Source organism: Medicago sativa, chromosome 2 (assembly GCF_051527215.1).
Source record: "Medicago sativa cultivar Bolivia chromosome 2, Bolivia_mono, whole genome shotgun sequence".
In the NCBI taxonomy this organism is placed as follows: domain Eukaryota; kingdom Viridiplantae; phylum Streptophyta; class Magnoliopsida; order Fabales; family Fabaceae; genus Medicago; species Medicago sativa.
The window spans coordinates 23,502,385-23,519,731 of NC_140750.1; the positions used below are offsets into that span (position 1 = coordinate 23,502,385).

Consider the following 17,347-nt stretch of genomic DNA (forward strand, 5'->3'; position numbering starts at 1 on the left):
TAAACCGAAAAAGGGACTATGGTCTTAAGAACACTCTTAAAAATATGGTTCAAACGATTGATCGAAGCCACTCGATACCGTACGTAACCGCTCTATTTGAAACCGAAAGGGACAGAAAGGAGTAGAAGCAGAAGAAACTCGTTTAGCACAAGTCGGAGGGAGAAGAGAAGAAAAGAATTCCCGACAACTCAATGAAATTCTTTTCGGTGTGTGGAATGCACTGTGTGAGTTCTCTATTTATAGAGAAAATTCACAACTAATAAGTGAGAAACTTTGGGAACAAGTAATATGAGAAACTTTGGGAACAAGTAACATATTACTTTGCGATTAAGTAATTCACATATTAGATCTAGTACAAAAATATCTTAATTGAGTACTAAAATATATTAAATTTAGTACAAAAATATATTATATTATGTACCAAAATATTTTAGCAAAATTTGGGGACTAAGAAAGCAAAAATTTGGGGACTAAGAAAGCACTTTCTAATAATGATTAAATTAATTATTTAATTTATCATTTCCAAATAATAAAATATATATCAATATATATTTTTTCTCTAGTGCTTATGTACCCCCATTAATTAGAGATACACCCCCACTATATAAACACTACTAATGTGTGTGTTCCATCCGATGTGGGACTTCCACTTTTTTCAATTCACACAACACTAGTTCTACCCAACATGGGAATTTGTGTTTAGTCTTTTTACTCAATTTCCACATATGTTCCAACAGTTAGGATGTCTTTACAATATCATTTCTTACTATTGTATCCTTTTAACATTCCAATTGGAATTCCGATACAAATTCGCTTGTTAACTGCTGCAAAAGATCAGCTTTCAGGTTCATGAAGTTTCATATCTTTCTTGTAAGTATGAAATTCTGGAAATCTTATACCAGTATGTTTGCTATTTTCTGATTTTTGGGATTGGTTTCAGATTGTGATATGACTGGTTCATGAAGTTTCATAGAATATGAAATCTTTGTTTATTTATCTTCTTAATTTTCTTTTTCAGTAATCCATGATTCATGCATCCATTTAAAAAAAAGGCTCATTTACAAGAACTAGGGTTTACTGAATGAAGGTTTGCTTTAGATGTTTCCCACAATATTCTTGCATATTAATGGAACATGTATGATATTAGAACCATCATTCTTATGCAGCATAGTAAAAGTCTGAAAAAGGCAACAATTTTAATGTACTTCAGGAGAATATAATTTAGAGTTTAGACATCTTTGCTCCTGCAGCTCAGATTCTTTCATGAAACAATGATGTTATCTAACATCGACAACTTCTGGAAACAAATCAAATAACATAATACAACTTTAACTTAACAAAAAACAATGATTCCATGTATATTACAATAAGAGTACCGCTGTTTGTTACAAAGGACTTGTACAAGAGAAGAATGCATGAAAAAAGGGATACTTCAGTACTTCACCAATCCGGCCGACCATACCAGCTAGGAGATTGGATCGTTATTATTTGTAAGTGTTATATGCTGCCCCGTAGATTTCTTGAGTTTATTATCAATATTCTGTTATGACAATACACATTTTTCTTACAATAATAATCCACTACTTCTCTAGTACATAAATCATATTTTTACCAGGCTTAGATAGAGTACTCCAATAGAAGGTTGAGTAAAATATATCTGAAAACAAAGAAAATTGCAAACCTATGTACAAAAGTATTGGGAAGAAAGAAAATATTGTAATGAAACACGGAATAGACTCCGAACCATCGTAGTATATAATGTAGAAGGAACTGCTAAATGCTACCATCATGCTTGTGATGGAGATGAATAATGCAACCAGTCCAAATATTAGTTTTAAAGGCAGTGATTTATAAAAATCATACTCTCCATAACGTGAGACAAGGATAGACAAGAAAATCAATATTGCGGTTGAAGATGAGATGAATGCAGATGCATCTGACATTGTAAACACTAAGAATGCATTTGTCATTAAGAAGTTTGGATCTCCTGTGTCATCATTTGTACCGCCAGGTAAACTAATTGAAGCAGCAAAAACACCGGTAGCAATGACGGTTGAAATTAGCATACAAGACTCGGCGGTTTTTTTCATCCACGACTTTGCATTTTCCATTAGTTTTTCATGCTCTTTTGAAAAGAGTTCTTGTGCAGTAAAGCCTTTGGAATTTCTACTCCTTATTTGTGCTGGCGGCATTATATTCTTTACATTCTATCATTTGAAAATGTTTATACATGTTAAGTAAAATAAAGATATACTAGATTAATATGTTTAATTTATATAGTATTATAGGACAATGTTACATTAAGACGCAATTGTGACTGTACTTCCCCTTTCGTCCAAATTGAAAAATGGGTCGGTTTGGTCCAACCTAGAGAATATAAGTTCGAGCCAAGCTAGGTCAAACCCGGATTTCTTTCCTAAAAACTTCAAACCCTAAGTTTTTAAAAAATGCATAAGAGATCCAATCTAGCCCATTGGACCAACCAGACCAAAATTGTCCGATTGTTTTGAAAATTACTCTTTTCACCATCATTTTTGTTCACGAGCACCGCGAAAATACAAAAATCCCCCCGGATGGGAGTCTCCATTGCCATTAGCCAACAACACTTAACTGCCGCCAGGGTATTTTGGAATTTTCGCGGTGTTTGTGAGCAAAAATGTGAAGAGCAACATTCAATAGTATTTTTACCTATAGGTGCACAGCCCATTTTAGCCTAAGAACGACCCCATCTTGTCAAGCCAAATTTGACGGCTCTAGTAATTTTATTTTATTTTTTTAGTAATGCTCTAGTAATTAACTTATGAAAATGCAAATTCATGAGATGAATTAAAAAATTGTATTGTACCTCAAACCATAACAGCTCCATGCACATCTGGAAAGCTGCTCCAGAAACCAATTCAAATTGATCTCGTGGTGCCAATTTTGCAGCCAAATGCAATAAAGTGTTTCTATCATCATCATCTTTGTATGTCACAATGACATCCTTTATATGCCCTATTTGATGTACCAGATTGAATATAATAGCATGCCGATGCAATACAGCTATGTGTAATATAGTTCGATTTTTGCTATCCACATCACATATCAAGCTAGGATGGGCACTTATAAGCTCTGATAGGAACCCATAATTTCCAACTTTTGCAGCATCAAATATTAGTTGAGAAGGTTCGTTTTTTATTTTGTTTAACTCCGGCTTTGAGTAGTGTTTTTGAAGAATCGTGGTCCAAAGAAATTTAACCAATTGTAAAACCACATGATTTTTCATGGCTGTAATATGAAATTTGGTTACTTAAGTTAATGAAACCAAAGTAAAATAATTAATATAATATAAAAGTTAATGTAAGGATTTACCAGGATTGATCATGATGGGATTATGATCATGTTGTGGACAATGACGACAACAAGAATCCAATGGCATTCGATTTTGAGCCAAGAGATGCAAAGCTGTCTCTTCATTATCATCACGTGCAAAAGCTAGGGCGTTCCTGTCTCTTGCCATTTTTAAGGCCAAGTCTACAACAAATGAAAAATTATTAATATATTCGCAACTGTGAAGATGAGAAGAATCCAATGTGGTCCACGGGTGGACTGATGATGAAAAATCACAATATTTACGGCGACTGAAGTCTTCAGTCACCGTCTTTAAATAGAAGCTGATAACTTTATGTCCTTACAGCTGAAGCAATGATATGATTAGTATTGATTCGATACAACTAATAAAAAATAGGCTTAATTACACTTTTGGCCCCCTAAGTATCCAAAAGTTGCGATTCAGGCCCCCTAAAAAAAATAACTCTTTTCAGGCCCCTTAAGTTCACTTTTGGTTGCAATTTTGGCCCCCTAGCCCAATTTTGACCCAGTCAACGCTGACGTGGACGCATATTTGAATTTTTTAATATTTTTTTTTAATTTTGTAATTAAAAAATAAATAAAAATTCTGGAAAAATGAAAAATTAATAAAAAAATTGAATTTTTTTTTAAAAATTCTGAAAAATTGTAAAATTAATAAAAAATTGGAAAAAATATTAAAAAATTCAGAAAAATTGAAAATTAATAAAAAAATTGAAAACAATTCTGGAAAATTGAAAAATTAATAAAAAAATATGAAAAAATTCTGGAAAATTGAAAAATTAATAAAAATGAAAAATAATTGAAAAAATACGGAAAAATTTAAAAATTCAGGAAAAATTAATAAAAATAAAAAATGATTAAAAAAATTGAAAATTCATTAATATTAAAAAAATTTAAAAATTGAAAAAAATTAAAAAAATTTAAAAATTTCGAAAATATCTGAAAATTTTGAAAACGGAATTCTTGAAAATTAAAAAAATTGAAAATTCTGGAAAATACGGAAATTATTTAAAAATTTTCGAAATTTTTATTAGTATTTTTTCCGGGAATTTTTGTGTATTTATAAACCGGAATACACATAATTTTTTGTAAACCGGAATACACATAATGAAAATTTCCTGGAAAAAATACTAATGAAAATTTAGAAGTTTCGAAAAATACACTGAAAAAACCTAAGCTCGACATATATACTAATGAAAATTTCGAAATTTCGAGAAATACTAATGAAAATTTCAAAATTTCATTTTTTTAAAAATGATTAATCTTTTTAATTTTTTCGAAAATTTCGAATTTTTTTTAAATATTTTCCAGAATTTTTATTTTTCATTAAAATTTAGAAAATTTCATTTTTCCAGAATTTTAATTTTTTTCAGAAAATTTCAAAATTTTATTTTTTCAGAATTTTTTAGATTATTTTATTTTTTTAATCATTTTTTATTAATTTTTCAATTTTCCAGAATTTTTTTATTTTTTAAAAAAATTTTTATTTATTTTTCAATTTTCCAGAATTTTATAATATTTTTTTTCAATTTTTTTATTAATTTTCAGATTTTTTTTCAAATTTTTTTGTAATTAAAAAAACATTTTTATTTCTGTAATAAAAAAACATTTTTTTAATTACAAAAATAAATTTTTTTATTTTTTATAAATTAAAAAAATAAAATAAAAAAATTTACACACGTGGCGCTGACGTGTCTGTTGACAGGGTCAAAATTGGGCTAGGGGGCCAAAATTGCAACCAAAAGTGAACTTAAGGGGCCTGAAAAGAGTTATTTTTTTTAGGGGGCCTAAATCGCAACTTTTGGATACCTAGGGGGCCAAAAGTGTAATTAAGCCTAAAAAATACTATAAGTTGCATATTAAGGCATTAATATTTTCTAGTCTTGTTTTTTGTGAATCAGACATGGATTGATTGGGTTACCGTTTCATATGTGAAGACGCTAAATATTATGATTAGTACACTATAGATCACATGAACATTTGTATTAGAGAATAAGGAAGAAGATGTTAGTGCAGTTACTTGATATACAAGTAACTGTGTTTAGTTCATTTAGTCAGATTACTTGATTTACAAGTAACTATATTAGTATGTTAATAAGTGTGATTAGCATGTTGATTAGGAGATGTGTAACACTATATATACTCCTTGTACACGTTGATTCAACTATGAGAAATGAGATTTTATTCATTTTACACATTTCATAACATGGTATCTAGAGCCTATCTCTCTCTCATCTTCATGAAGAAAGTTTGTTACAAAGTTAGTTACAACAACTTTTCTTCATCTTCTTCAACCTTTCGCCATTGACTTTCTGCAACTTTCTCTGCAATTTCTTCAATTCATCTTTGAATCCTTGCAATTTTTCTGCATTTTCTCGTCTTGTCTCGTCTCGTTTCAATCATGCCTCGTCAAAATCAACCGGATACTGAATCAGTGTTCTATGTGCATCCAAGCGAAGGTCCGAATTCTGTTCTTGTTATACTCCTCTCTTGGATGGATCCAATTATCTCGCATGGAGTCGTTCCATGATTCGAGCTTTTGGCGCGAAAAATAAATTGAAGTTTGTTGATGGTTCCATGAAAGTTCCTGATGAAGATGATCTGAATCATAGTGCTTGGGAACGATGCACTACGATTATAAACTCTGTTTCACCGCAAATTGCTCAGACTTTTGTTTTTCATGAATCTTCCATTGATGTGTGGTTAGAGCTTAAGGAACACTTTGCAAAAGCTGATAGGATACGAATTGTTACACTTCGTTCCAATATCAATAATTTGAAGCAAGGCAAAAAATCAGTCTTAGAGTACTTAACAGAGATGCGTACTCTATTGGAGGAGCTGAATTCTCATAGGCCTATGCCTCATTGCACTTGTCCTCATCCTTGTCGTTGTGCTGCTATGAGAGGAGCATGCAATTACAGACAAGAAGATCAAATCACCAGTTTCTCACTAGATTGAATGATAAATTTGCAGTTATTAAAACTCAAGTTCTTATGATGGATCATCTTCCATTAATTAACAGAGTTTATGTTTTGGTGATTCAAGAAGAAAGCAACAATAATTCAATAGCTTCAAGTGTTGATGAATCTATTTCTTTGATAAATGCCTCTGATTCTCGTAACAAAGCTGATTATTCATCTGGTAGAGGGAGAGGTAGAGGTCATTCATCTGGTTCAAGGCCTCCAAGACAATGTACCTTTTGTGGAAGAAGCAACCATACTGTTGATTATTGCTATGCCAAACATGGACATCCCAATTTTCAGAAGCAAGCTCCTTCTGTCAATGCTTCAAGCAGTTCTGAAACAAATGAAGCACGATCATGAAGGTTCAATGAAGCATCTTCATCCAATGCCAATATTTCACAAGAGAAGTATGATCAGCTTGTAAGCTTCCTCCAGCAGGTGAATTTGCTTCCTTCATCATCCACACCCTCTGCTAGTGCCAATCAAATAAGTTCTCCTTCCATGACAGGTATATCATCCATTTTCTCTTGTTCTTCTTCTTCTAAGTCTGATATATTGATTTTAGATTCAGGAGCCAATGAACATATCACTTCCTCTGCACATTGGTTTACATCTTATCACAAAATTGATCCTAAACTTGTTAATTTATCTAATGGTACCTCAGTTTTTGTTCAATATGCTGGTACTATCCATTTTTCACCTCAATTTTACCTTGAAAATGTCTTGTATTCACCATCATTCACTATGAACCTAATTTCTATTTCTAAAATTTGTGAGTCTTTGAATTGTTATGCCAACTTTCGTAACAAAAATTGTTTCTTACAAGATCTTCACTCCCAGAAGATGATTGGTTTGGGTGAACAGATTGAAGGTTTATATAGATTAGCTTTAGATTCTTTCAATAAGCCTTTGTGCAATAGTCTATCTGTTAATCACATTTCCACTCATACAAATTTAACCATACCTTCTTCTGCATTGTGGCACTTTAGATTAGGACATGTCTCTCCCAAAAGACTCACTCATATGTCTCAATTGTATCCCACTCTTACTTTTGACCACAATGCAACATGTGACATATGTCATATTGCCAAACAAAAGAAATTATCTTTCCCTTCTAGCTTATCTGTTGCTTCCAGCAAATTTGAACTTTTGCATTTTGATATTTGGGGTCCCATCTCCACTCCTTCTGTTCATAATCATAGATATTTTCTTACTATCCTTGATGATTTTAGTATATATGTTTGGATTGTTCTCTTAAAATCCAAGTCTGAAGTTTCTCAACATGTTAAAAACTTCATTTCTCTTATTGAAAACCAGTTTCATATAACTCCTAAAGCTATCAAATCAGACAATGGACCTGAATTTTTACTTCATTCCTTTTATGCCTCTAAAGATATCATACATCATAGATCATGTGTTGAGACCCCCCAACAGAATGGTAGAGTTGAGAGGAAACATCAACACATCCTCAATGTAGGAAGAGCTCTTTTATATCAATCTAAACTAATTGCTCCATATTGGTCATATGCCCTTTACATGCTACCTTTATCATCAATAGAGTCACCTCTCCTATCCTCCACAACAAATCACCATACCAGATACTTCATAGTAAACTCCTTGATATTGAATCATTCAAAGTTTTTGGTTCTGTATGTTATTCATCTACCCTTCAAGCACAAAGATCCAAACTGTCAGCTAGAGCCAGAAAATCTGTATTTTTAGGTTACTCTGCTGGTTTCAAAGGCTCAGTTCTCTTAGATATTCAATCAAGGGAGATTAATATATCCAGACATGTTCAATTTCATGAGCATATTTTACCATATCCAGCTAACCCTTTGTCCATAACCACTACATGGACCTATTTTTCATCTGATACTTGCACTGCAAGCAACTCTACACCAAATGTTTCCCCAACTCCTCCACCACCTATTATTGACCCTGACCCACCACATGATGACCCTACACCACCTACCACCCCCATTCCACCACCTATTCTCAAAAAATCTACCAGAACCATTCACCCTCCATCTCATCTGCAAGACTATATCTGCAATAATGCTTCTGGTTCATTTCATGCTTTGCCTATCAATGTTAAATATCTCATTTCTGATTCCTTATCTTATACTAATGTGTCTCTTTCTCATTGTGCCTTTTCTCTATCCATTGATTCACATATTGAGCCAACCAGCTATGATGAAGCAAGCAAGCACGTTTGTTGGCAGCAGGCAATGCAAGCTGAACTTACAGCTCTTGAAAATACTAGCACTTGGAAACTGGTGGATTTACCTCCACACATCAAACCAATAGGATGTAGGTGGATATACAAGATCAAACATCATGCAGATGGTACCATTGAAAGATACAAAGCCAGATTGGTTGCCAAAGGATACAATCAAGTTGAGGGACTGGATTATTTTGATACTTATTCACCAGTTGCTAAACTCACTACGGTCAGAACTGTTATTGCTTTGTCAGCTATAAACAACTGGCACATACATCAACTTGATGTGAACAATGCATTTCCCCATGGAGACTTGCAAGAAGATGTGTATATGACTGTTCCTAAAGGTGTTATTACTTCTAAACCAAATCAAGTTTGCAAACTGCAGAAATCTCTCTATGGTCTCAAGCAGGCAAGCAGAAAGTGGTATGAAAAACTCACTTCATTACTTCTTGCCCATCAATATACACAATCAACATCTGATCATTCCTTGTTTATCAAGAAAACTGCTACTACCTTCACAGTAATGTTAGTGTATGTTGATGATGTGATAATTGCTGGTAACTCATTGCTTGAATTTCAATACATCAAATCCATCTTACATTCTGCATTCAAAATTAAGGATCTTGGGCAATTGAAATACTTCCTTGGTTTAGAGGTAGCACATTCTTCCAAAGGAATATCATTGTATCAGAGAAAATATTGTCTTGACCTTCTCACTAATACAGGTCAATTGGCATGCAAACCTGTATCCACACCATCTGAACCCTCATGTAAGCTTTCATCAAGACAATAGTGCACCTTACAATGATGTCCCTTCCTACAGAAGATTGATTGGTAGATTAATATATCTCACCAACACCAGACCAGATATCACTTTTGCCAATCAACAGCTCAGTCAATTTCTCTCTTCCCCAACTGAGAAACATTTTACTGCATCTACTAGAATTCTTAGATATCTGAAGAAATGCCCAGGTCAAGGTCTCTTCTTCCCCAGAGCTTCTTCTCTATGTCTCTCAAGTTTTCAGATGCTGACTGGGCAGGGTGCATATATTCTAGAAGATCAATCTCTGGTCAATGCTTCTTTCTTGGAAGCTCCCTTATTTCATGGAGGACCAAGAAGCAATTGACTGTTTCCAGATCCTCATCAGAAGCTGAGTATAGAGCATTGGGTGCAGCAACATGTGAACTTCTGTGGGTCTTGTATTTGCTCAAAGATCTTCATGTTTCACTTACTAAACCACCTGTGCTTTATTATGATAATCAAAGTGCCTTACACATACATGCTAATCCTGTTTTCCATGAGAGAACAAAGCATCTTGAGATTGACTGTCACTTGGTTAGCGAAAAACTGCAAGCAGGAACCATGAAGTTGCTACCAGTTTCATCCAAAGATCAACTGGCAGATTTTTTCACCAAACCACTTCTTCCTCAATCATTTCACATTTTTATATCCATGCTGGGAATGCTTGATATCTACCATGTCCCAGCTTGTGGGGGACTATTACAGAATAAGGAAGAAGATTTTAGTGCAGTTACTTGATATACAAGTAACTGTATTAGTATGTTAATAAGTGTGATTAGCATGTTGATTAGATGTGTAACACTATATATACTCCTTGTACATGTTGATTCAACTATGAGAAATGAGATTTTATTCATTTTACACATTTCATAACAATTTGAAAGTTCTATATTTTGAGACCAAATTTGTGACCAAATTGTTGGAGTGTCAATAATGATCGATTTTGGAACCATCTTTTAATTAGTCGCTAAACTGGTTGGTAAATAACTTCTAATCGGTCCCGTGGGCTTAGCTCAATTGGTTGGACAATGCATATTATATGCAGGGGCCGGGGTTCGAACCCCGGACACCCCACTTATTCATCTTGTAAGGTGAATTCTAGCCACTAGGCTACCTGACCAAAAAATAAAGAAATAAATTCTAATTGATTAAAAGACCAAATTACAAAATTCCACTAAATTGGTTGATAAATAATTGGGTTAAACAAGTAAATGATCCCCTTAAATATACTAAATTTGATTTTAGTTCCCTTAAAATATTTCTTAGGCTTTTGGTCCTTCAAAAAAATTTATCCATGAAATTAGTCCTTGTTCTCAATGTAGAGCAAGGACTAATTTCATAAATGAAAAATTTTAGAAAGTCTAAAAAATATTTTAGAGAAAATAAAATCAAAATGTTGGTATATTTAGGTGGACTATTTACTTATTTAACCCTAATAATTTCTAATCGAGTTTGGGACTGTGTTTTTTAAACTAAATCAGTCACTATATGACAGTATTCTAATGAATTAGAACTGTTTGTAATACTTACCGTATATGCCGGTGTAGATGCAAGCAAAGAACAATAAATTCCAGTCCTCCTCTTTAAAACAATCTTTGGTTTTATCATATAGATGCCATGTCATTTTGGATCTTCCTTGCAAAGCAGCATACTGAATAGGAGTATATCCATTTGCACCCCTTATCACCGGTAACTGTGAGTTTCTTTCCAGCATTAAGTCAACAATTTCCATGTTCCCAACTTTAGCAGCAAAACAAAAAGCTGTGTTGCCTTCGATATCTTGTAATGCTATGTCATTATCATCAAGTATCTCCAATAACAGCTTCTTCACAAAGTGAATGTGGTTTGCACCTGCAGCAATATGCAGTAGTGTATGCCTCCCATATGCTATGGCAGCATTTATGAGCTTCTTCTCTTTGTCTAAGATGCGTTTGGCTGCTGGCCAGTTTCCATGTAGAGCATGCTTGTGAATGGGAACACAAAGCTTGAGAAACCGTTCATTGCCTAAAAAAAGGTTAAAATTGCAGTTAAAGAGGGTATTTTTCTTGCCTTCATATTATATTACCAACATCACGATATGTACGATTAATGTCACACACACATGTATATATATATATATATATATGGTTGCTAACTTACTCACACCTAAAAACTTGAAGAAGTAAGTTAGCAAGTCTACTCTCACTTATGTTTTACCAAAAACACAAGTTTATCTATTTAAATTAGGTGATTAGTAAAGGATATATCAATCTGTAAATTTCATTTTATTCTATTTTTTAAAACAAAAACTATGTTCCACCTCTAGAAAACGTGTTTTCTATTGGAGGAATGATAGTTAGACATCTTAATGTGTACCCCTCCGTACCACTCCGAAAAAATTTCAGTTAACCAAATATATGGTTTGTGTGACTAAATTTTTTAGTTGTGTGACTGTTAACACCAAAAATGAAATATTTGGTCGAACTCATGATTCTATTGTCGACAAGGCAGATGAGTTATTTCGACAGGCTGCAAAGTGCAAATGGATTTCGACCAATAACATACATACTTAGACACACCGCAATTTCGACCAAAGACAAGGAGAAATGATCGAAGTTGCAATTGGAGTGGATGGCGGGAAACAAGGCTGAAGTGCATTGAAGTTATTTCCTAGTGTTTTAGTCCATGGAAGTTATTTCCTAGTGTCTTAGGAAGTTATAGGAAGTTATTTCTACTTTTAATATAGATCGTAGGATTTAGTTGTAGTTTTCTCTACAAGGTCTATATATATATATATATATATATATATATATATATATATATATATATATATATATATATATGGGTTATGACAGAAGACACCTTTTATGAAGGTGTCTTTTATCAAGTTACTCTATGAGCATTTGCGAAAAGACACCAACTTACTTTTAGGAAGGTGTCTTTTATCAAAGTTATAACTAAAAAGTGAAAATCACACCTTAAGGTGTGACTTGATAAAAGACACCACCAAAGGGTGGCTTGTAACATAACCCTATATATATATATATATATATATATATATATATATATATATATATATATATATATATATATATATATATATATATATATATATATATATATATATATCAGTTTGTAATAATAACAATGTGTTGATTTCTTGATTCCTAAAACTCCAACACCCCCGCCGTCACACAGAGCATATGGGTTCATGAGTGTATGGATTGACAGGTTCCGACCACCCTTTACATTCCTGCAATTTAATATCATTGTTCTTATTTTACTTTCCTTTTTCTTTTGCATTTCTTTTCATCTTTATTCTATTTCTATTTCACTTGAGCAATTTTATATCATGTTGTCATGAGACAACTTGTTATTACAAGATGTTGGAAGCAATTCTGACATTAATTTAAAGAATGCATGAAGTGATGTCATAAACCGCGAGACTTGAACGATCCCCTTTAAAAATATATTTGTTACCATCGATCGACATTTATGTCATAAAACCATTGATGGATACCATTAATGGATAATGGAGTTTACATTACCAAAAATCGGTGTAAACTTTTTTAAAACAAAAACTATGTTCCTCCTCTAGAAAACGTGTTTTCTATTGGAGGAATGATAGTTAGACATCTTACTCTGTACCACTCCCAAAAAATTTCAGTTAACCAAATATATGGTATGTGTGACTAAATTTTTTAGTTGTGTGACAAATATTTTTTCAGAATTTATTTGGTTAACTAAATGCAATAATAATGGTCACGCGCATTTTAGTTGCGTGACCACATTTTACAGTTTTCAAATAGTGGTCACGCTACTGAAAAAATGTGATGACACAAACCATATATACGGTTAACTGATTTTTTTTAAACGTGTACACATTAAGCGTGCCTAACAATCTTTATTCTTTCTGTTGTGTGCTAAAAGCCTAAAACACCGTTGTTTTCTGTACCAAAAAAAAACACCTTTTTTTTTTCTTGCTGCGTTTATTTTATTTTTTTGGTAAATCGTTCTGTTTATGCTCATCGTCTCTATGTATTTGCCTTATATATTGCAGGCTTCTTTTTTCATTTTTTTTTTTTTGTAGAATTGCAGGCTTTTTTTTTTATTAATTTAGTAAAAACAAAAAAAAAATTAATTAATTTAGTAAAAAAAAAAACTAATTTAATTAATTTTTTTCTTTCTAATTGTATTTAATTAATTTAGTAAAACAAAAAAAAACTAATTTAATGAAAAGATAAGTAACAAAGGGTATAGATATTGCAGCTAATAGGATTGCTGAATTCTTTCACATGGCTTCTTAATTTTTTTTCTTTCTAATTGTATTTAAGCAACAAGCATTTGAGAAATTTGTCGAAATTAAGAAGGCGGTTATGTGGTATTTTGTTAAGGAAATATATAATTCAATTACAATTACAACCCTACCCTTTAGTTAAAATAGTCTAGGAACAAATAAATTGTTTTTTTTTTTTTATCAAAACCAAGTGGGACTAGGCTTGCTAACTTACTCCTTCATGTTTTTTAAGTGGGAGAAAGTTTTTTTTTTAAGGAAAAAAAAGGGGAGAGAGTTCGATTTTTGCTTATAGCATAATGTTAATTTAAGTTAAATATGTTTTGGTTCCTAATTTTAATTTGTGTTTCCTCTTTTGTCAAAAAAAAAAATTTGTGTTTCCTCAATACATCTCTCTTGTTATTCTCTATTTATTTTTGTAAGGAAAATGATAAAGTTTGTGAACTAGCTTTCCACTAGTCGCGCGAATGATATCAAAACACGGTCGGTTGTTTCTCTCTTGTAATTTAATTTGAGTTGTGTTATTTGAACATCCATTTATATATGACAATTTTGGGATAGCCATAATATTACAAAGAAAAAGAGGTATTAACACAAAAACCAAAACAAGAGAGAGAGAGAGAGAGAGAGAGAGAGAGAGAGAGAGAGAGAGAGAAATCATAATGTGAGTATGAGAGAGAAAGTTGTCACAAAGTTGTTAAAAAATTGTTGTACAAATATCATTTCTCTTTTAATTTTATTCAAATGACAAATTAATTATATCCTCGGTCCTCGGTATCAAATGAGTTTATAACCACTACGAAACTGGCATATGTAACACATAATGGTTTCACAAATCGAGTGTTAACTCATAGGTAAATTTGTTTTTTGTTAAAATCAGTAAGCTCGGGTAAAATCGTCAAAGTTTACAAGTAAACACTTAAAACACATGCTTTTCTTTTGTTTTGAGCCATTTTTTATAGGCTCTTTTCTGTTAAAATGCAATTCCTTTTTTATACCCAGTAGCCCAAAGAACTTATCTTGTCTTTACAATTATCACTTTCTTGTCTTGCTTTCTTCTAAAACCTTATGAAATGAACAACACAACACACAATAGTTTTGATACTGTGAGTTAATTTTGTATTTTTATACTAAGTTGAGCATAACGCTATATTATAGTGGTTGGGTATACTTTTTCTTTACAATTAAGTCATATTATGCACTATTGACCTATTTACAATATGGGTCATGCCAATATGTGCCCTAAGAGCACATGTTAAGCTTTCCATAAACATGTAAATATTTATTGTGCAAAATTAAATTTCAATCTCTTGTTAATTAAATTTGTACAATTTCCAAATGTATAATTTTCATCTTTGATATCTTAACATGTGCCCTAACATTTCCCTTACAATATTTACATTAGCTTACATATGTCATGTATATAATAAATTTTATATAATTTTAATTTTAGGTAAACTCGTACGAATTTATGAGTCGAATTTACCTAAGTAAAAGGAATTGAGATAAACTCTCGAATTATAAAACCTTAACTGTAGCAACCCATATTTGTTTATCGTGCATATCACTAAAAACATATTTTAAATTTGTTTTGGAAGATATTTTATTTTAACTTTATATTATATATGCTAGCGAAAAGACAGGCACTCACGTGCATGTCTTTCCGCTCTTTTTATTGTGTTAACGTTTGAAATTTATGAGCGTTGTTTTTTTTATGAAATTTTGATTTTGATTAAAACTAAAAATATAAATGTATGTTGCTTTCAAGTTATAACAAACCAAATTAATCATGATTATTTATTTCAATGACACAACAATACAACAAAAAATATAATCTAAATTCTTTTTTTTTATTGACACCAACAACAATCTTTTTTATAGAAAAAGTTGTTCTTCAAGGTTATAATTGGGATAATGAAAAAGTAAGTATAGATACAATTATCTAGCTTGTTACACATTTTAAAAAACAAAGGAAAAAACTGGACATTTTTGTTTGTTATACTTTTGTTTTAATATTAATTTTTTTATCTATTTGTTACCTGTGTTATTTGTATTCAAGATTGAGGGTATTTTTGGAAAGGAAAAAATATACATAAAAATGCTGAAATGGGTAGTTTTATTTATATATAATATAGTATAAATAAGAAGCAAAAGCACATTCATGAAACAAAGCAAACATGGAAAACATGCCCGTGTGCAATTCGTGTGAAAGAGTGTCGTGCCATATAACACCACTAATTTTTTAATAGAGTATGATTATGAAAGAGATAAAAAAGTGTTAATTTTCACCGTTCACTTGCAGTAAAATTTATCATATTTGAATAAATAAATTAAGTTTAAATGAAAACTTAATTAGAAAAGTCGTTCTATATAACTGAAGTTTACATGAAAAATTAATTTACAAAATGAAATTTAAATGAAAATTTAATTTGAAATTAAAAACATTATTTTACTGTCTTTAATTTCTTTGTTAACGTAAGTAATTCCGTACAACTGCCAACTGGTTCATTAATTTTACTGCTCAAGAAAAATATGGTTGAACATTTTTTCTTTTACAGGACTTAAATTATTTATTCGGTTAGATTTTTTTTGAGAGATATTAAATAAAAAAGGCTTAAATGTGTAATCAGTCCCTACACTTTGACAAGATTTTGACTTCAGTCCTTACACTTTTTTTTGTTTGGCTTTACTCCTTACACTTTGTAAAAAAATTGCATTTAGTCCCTACCATTAGTCAACTGTCAAAAAAAAAATGAAGGATAACAGAGTGCCACGTGTCATGCAATTATTGGGCCACGTGGCACTGTAAAGTGTTTGCAGAATTCATTAAATAGTTACCTATTTTCTTGTATTTTTAATTATAAAAAATGTTATAAATTAATAACAATATTATTATTAATTGATTAATTTTCTTCAAAAACAATTATTAATCAAGTGTGAGAAAATATTCTCCAGCGCTCCTTCTTCTTTCATTCCAACTCACCTTCTTCTTCCACATCAAGTTCACTCACACACACCTCTATCGTACACTCCCAACACTTAATGATATAAGAACCTAGATTCCTATATTTTAAACTTCAAAATCCATCTCTGCTCCCGATCTTCAAATTCGACGCCGCCTTCATCAACTTCGTTATCTTTCAGCGCTGCCTTCATCATCTTCGTGCAATTCTTTGAAATTTTGATTCAGATTCCTTTATTCCTAAAACCCAAATCTGTTATTGGATTTTGATTAGCTATTTCTTTTAATTATTTCTTACTTTTCAAAACCCTTTTTGTGATTTCGAGGCCTTATGAAAAGTTGGGTTTTGTGGTGGTACTGGTTTGTTGAAAGATTGTAAAGAAGGTTTGGGTGGTGATGAAGATGAGGTTGGATTCACGTAGAGAAGGAGAGGAAGTTGAGTGGTAATTTTTAATCAATAAAATGATATTAAAACAAATTAAAAACTTTTGTTTATTTAATTTTTAATGAATTCTATAAAACACCATGTGACCCAATAATTATATGCCACGTGTCACTCTGTTCTCCTTTCCATTTTTTTTAACAGTTAGACTAACGGTGACTAACGGTAGGGACTAAATGCAATTATTTTATAAAGTGTAAGGACTAAAGCCAAACAAAAAAAAGTGTAAGGACTAAAGCCAAAATCTTGTCAAAGTGCAGGGACCTATTACACATTTAAGTCAATAAAAAATTGACACTGTATTAGATAAGAAATTAATGATTGAAAAAC

At 31.7% G+C, this 17,347-nt stretch overlaps 1 protein-coding gene across 1 annotated transcript in view; it reads right to left on the bottom strand.

Annotated features, from left to right (window-relative positions):
- Nucleotides 1-1,505: 1,505 nt before the first annotated feature.
- Nucleotides 1,506-17,347, bottom strand: part of LOC146945645 (uncharacterized) — a 28,336-nt gene continuing 12,494 nt past the window's right edge. The window contains exons 5-8 of the mRNA XM_085743953.1: nucleotides 10,871-11,344; nucleotides 3,352-3,513; nucleotides 2,846-3,267; nucleotides 1,506-2,207 (exon numbers count right to left, since the gene is read on the bottom strand). Of these exons, the coding sequence (XP_085600079.1) occupies nucleotides 1,581-2,207; nucleotides 2,846-3,267; nucleotides 3,352-3,513; nucleotides 10,871-11,344 (1,685 nt within the window). The 3' untranslated portion in view covers nucleotides 1,506-1,580. The remainder of the gene's footprint in view (nucleotides 2,208-2,845; nucleotides 3,268-3,351; nucleotides 3,514-10,870; nucleotides 11,345-17,347) is intronic.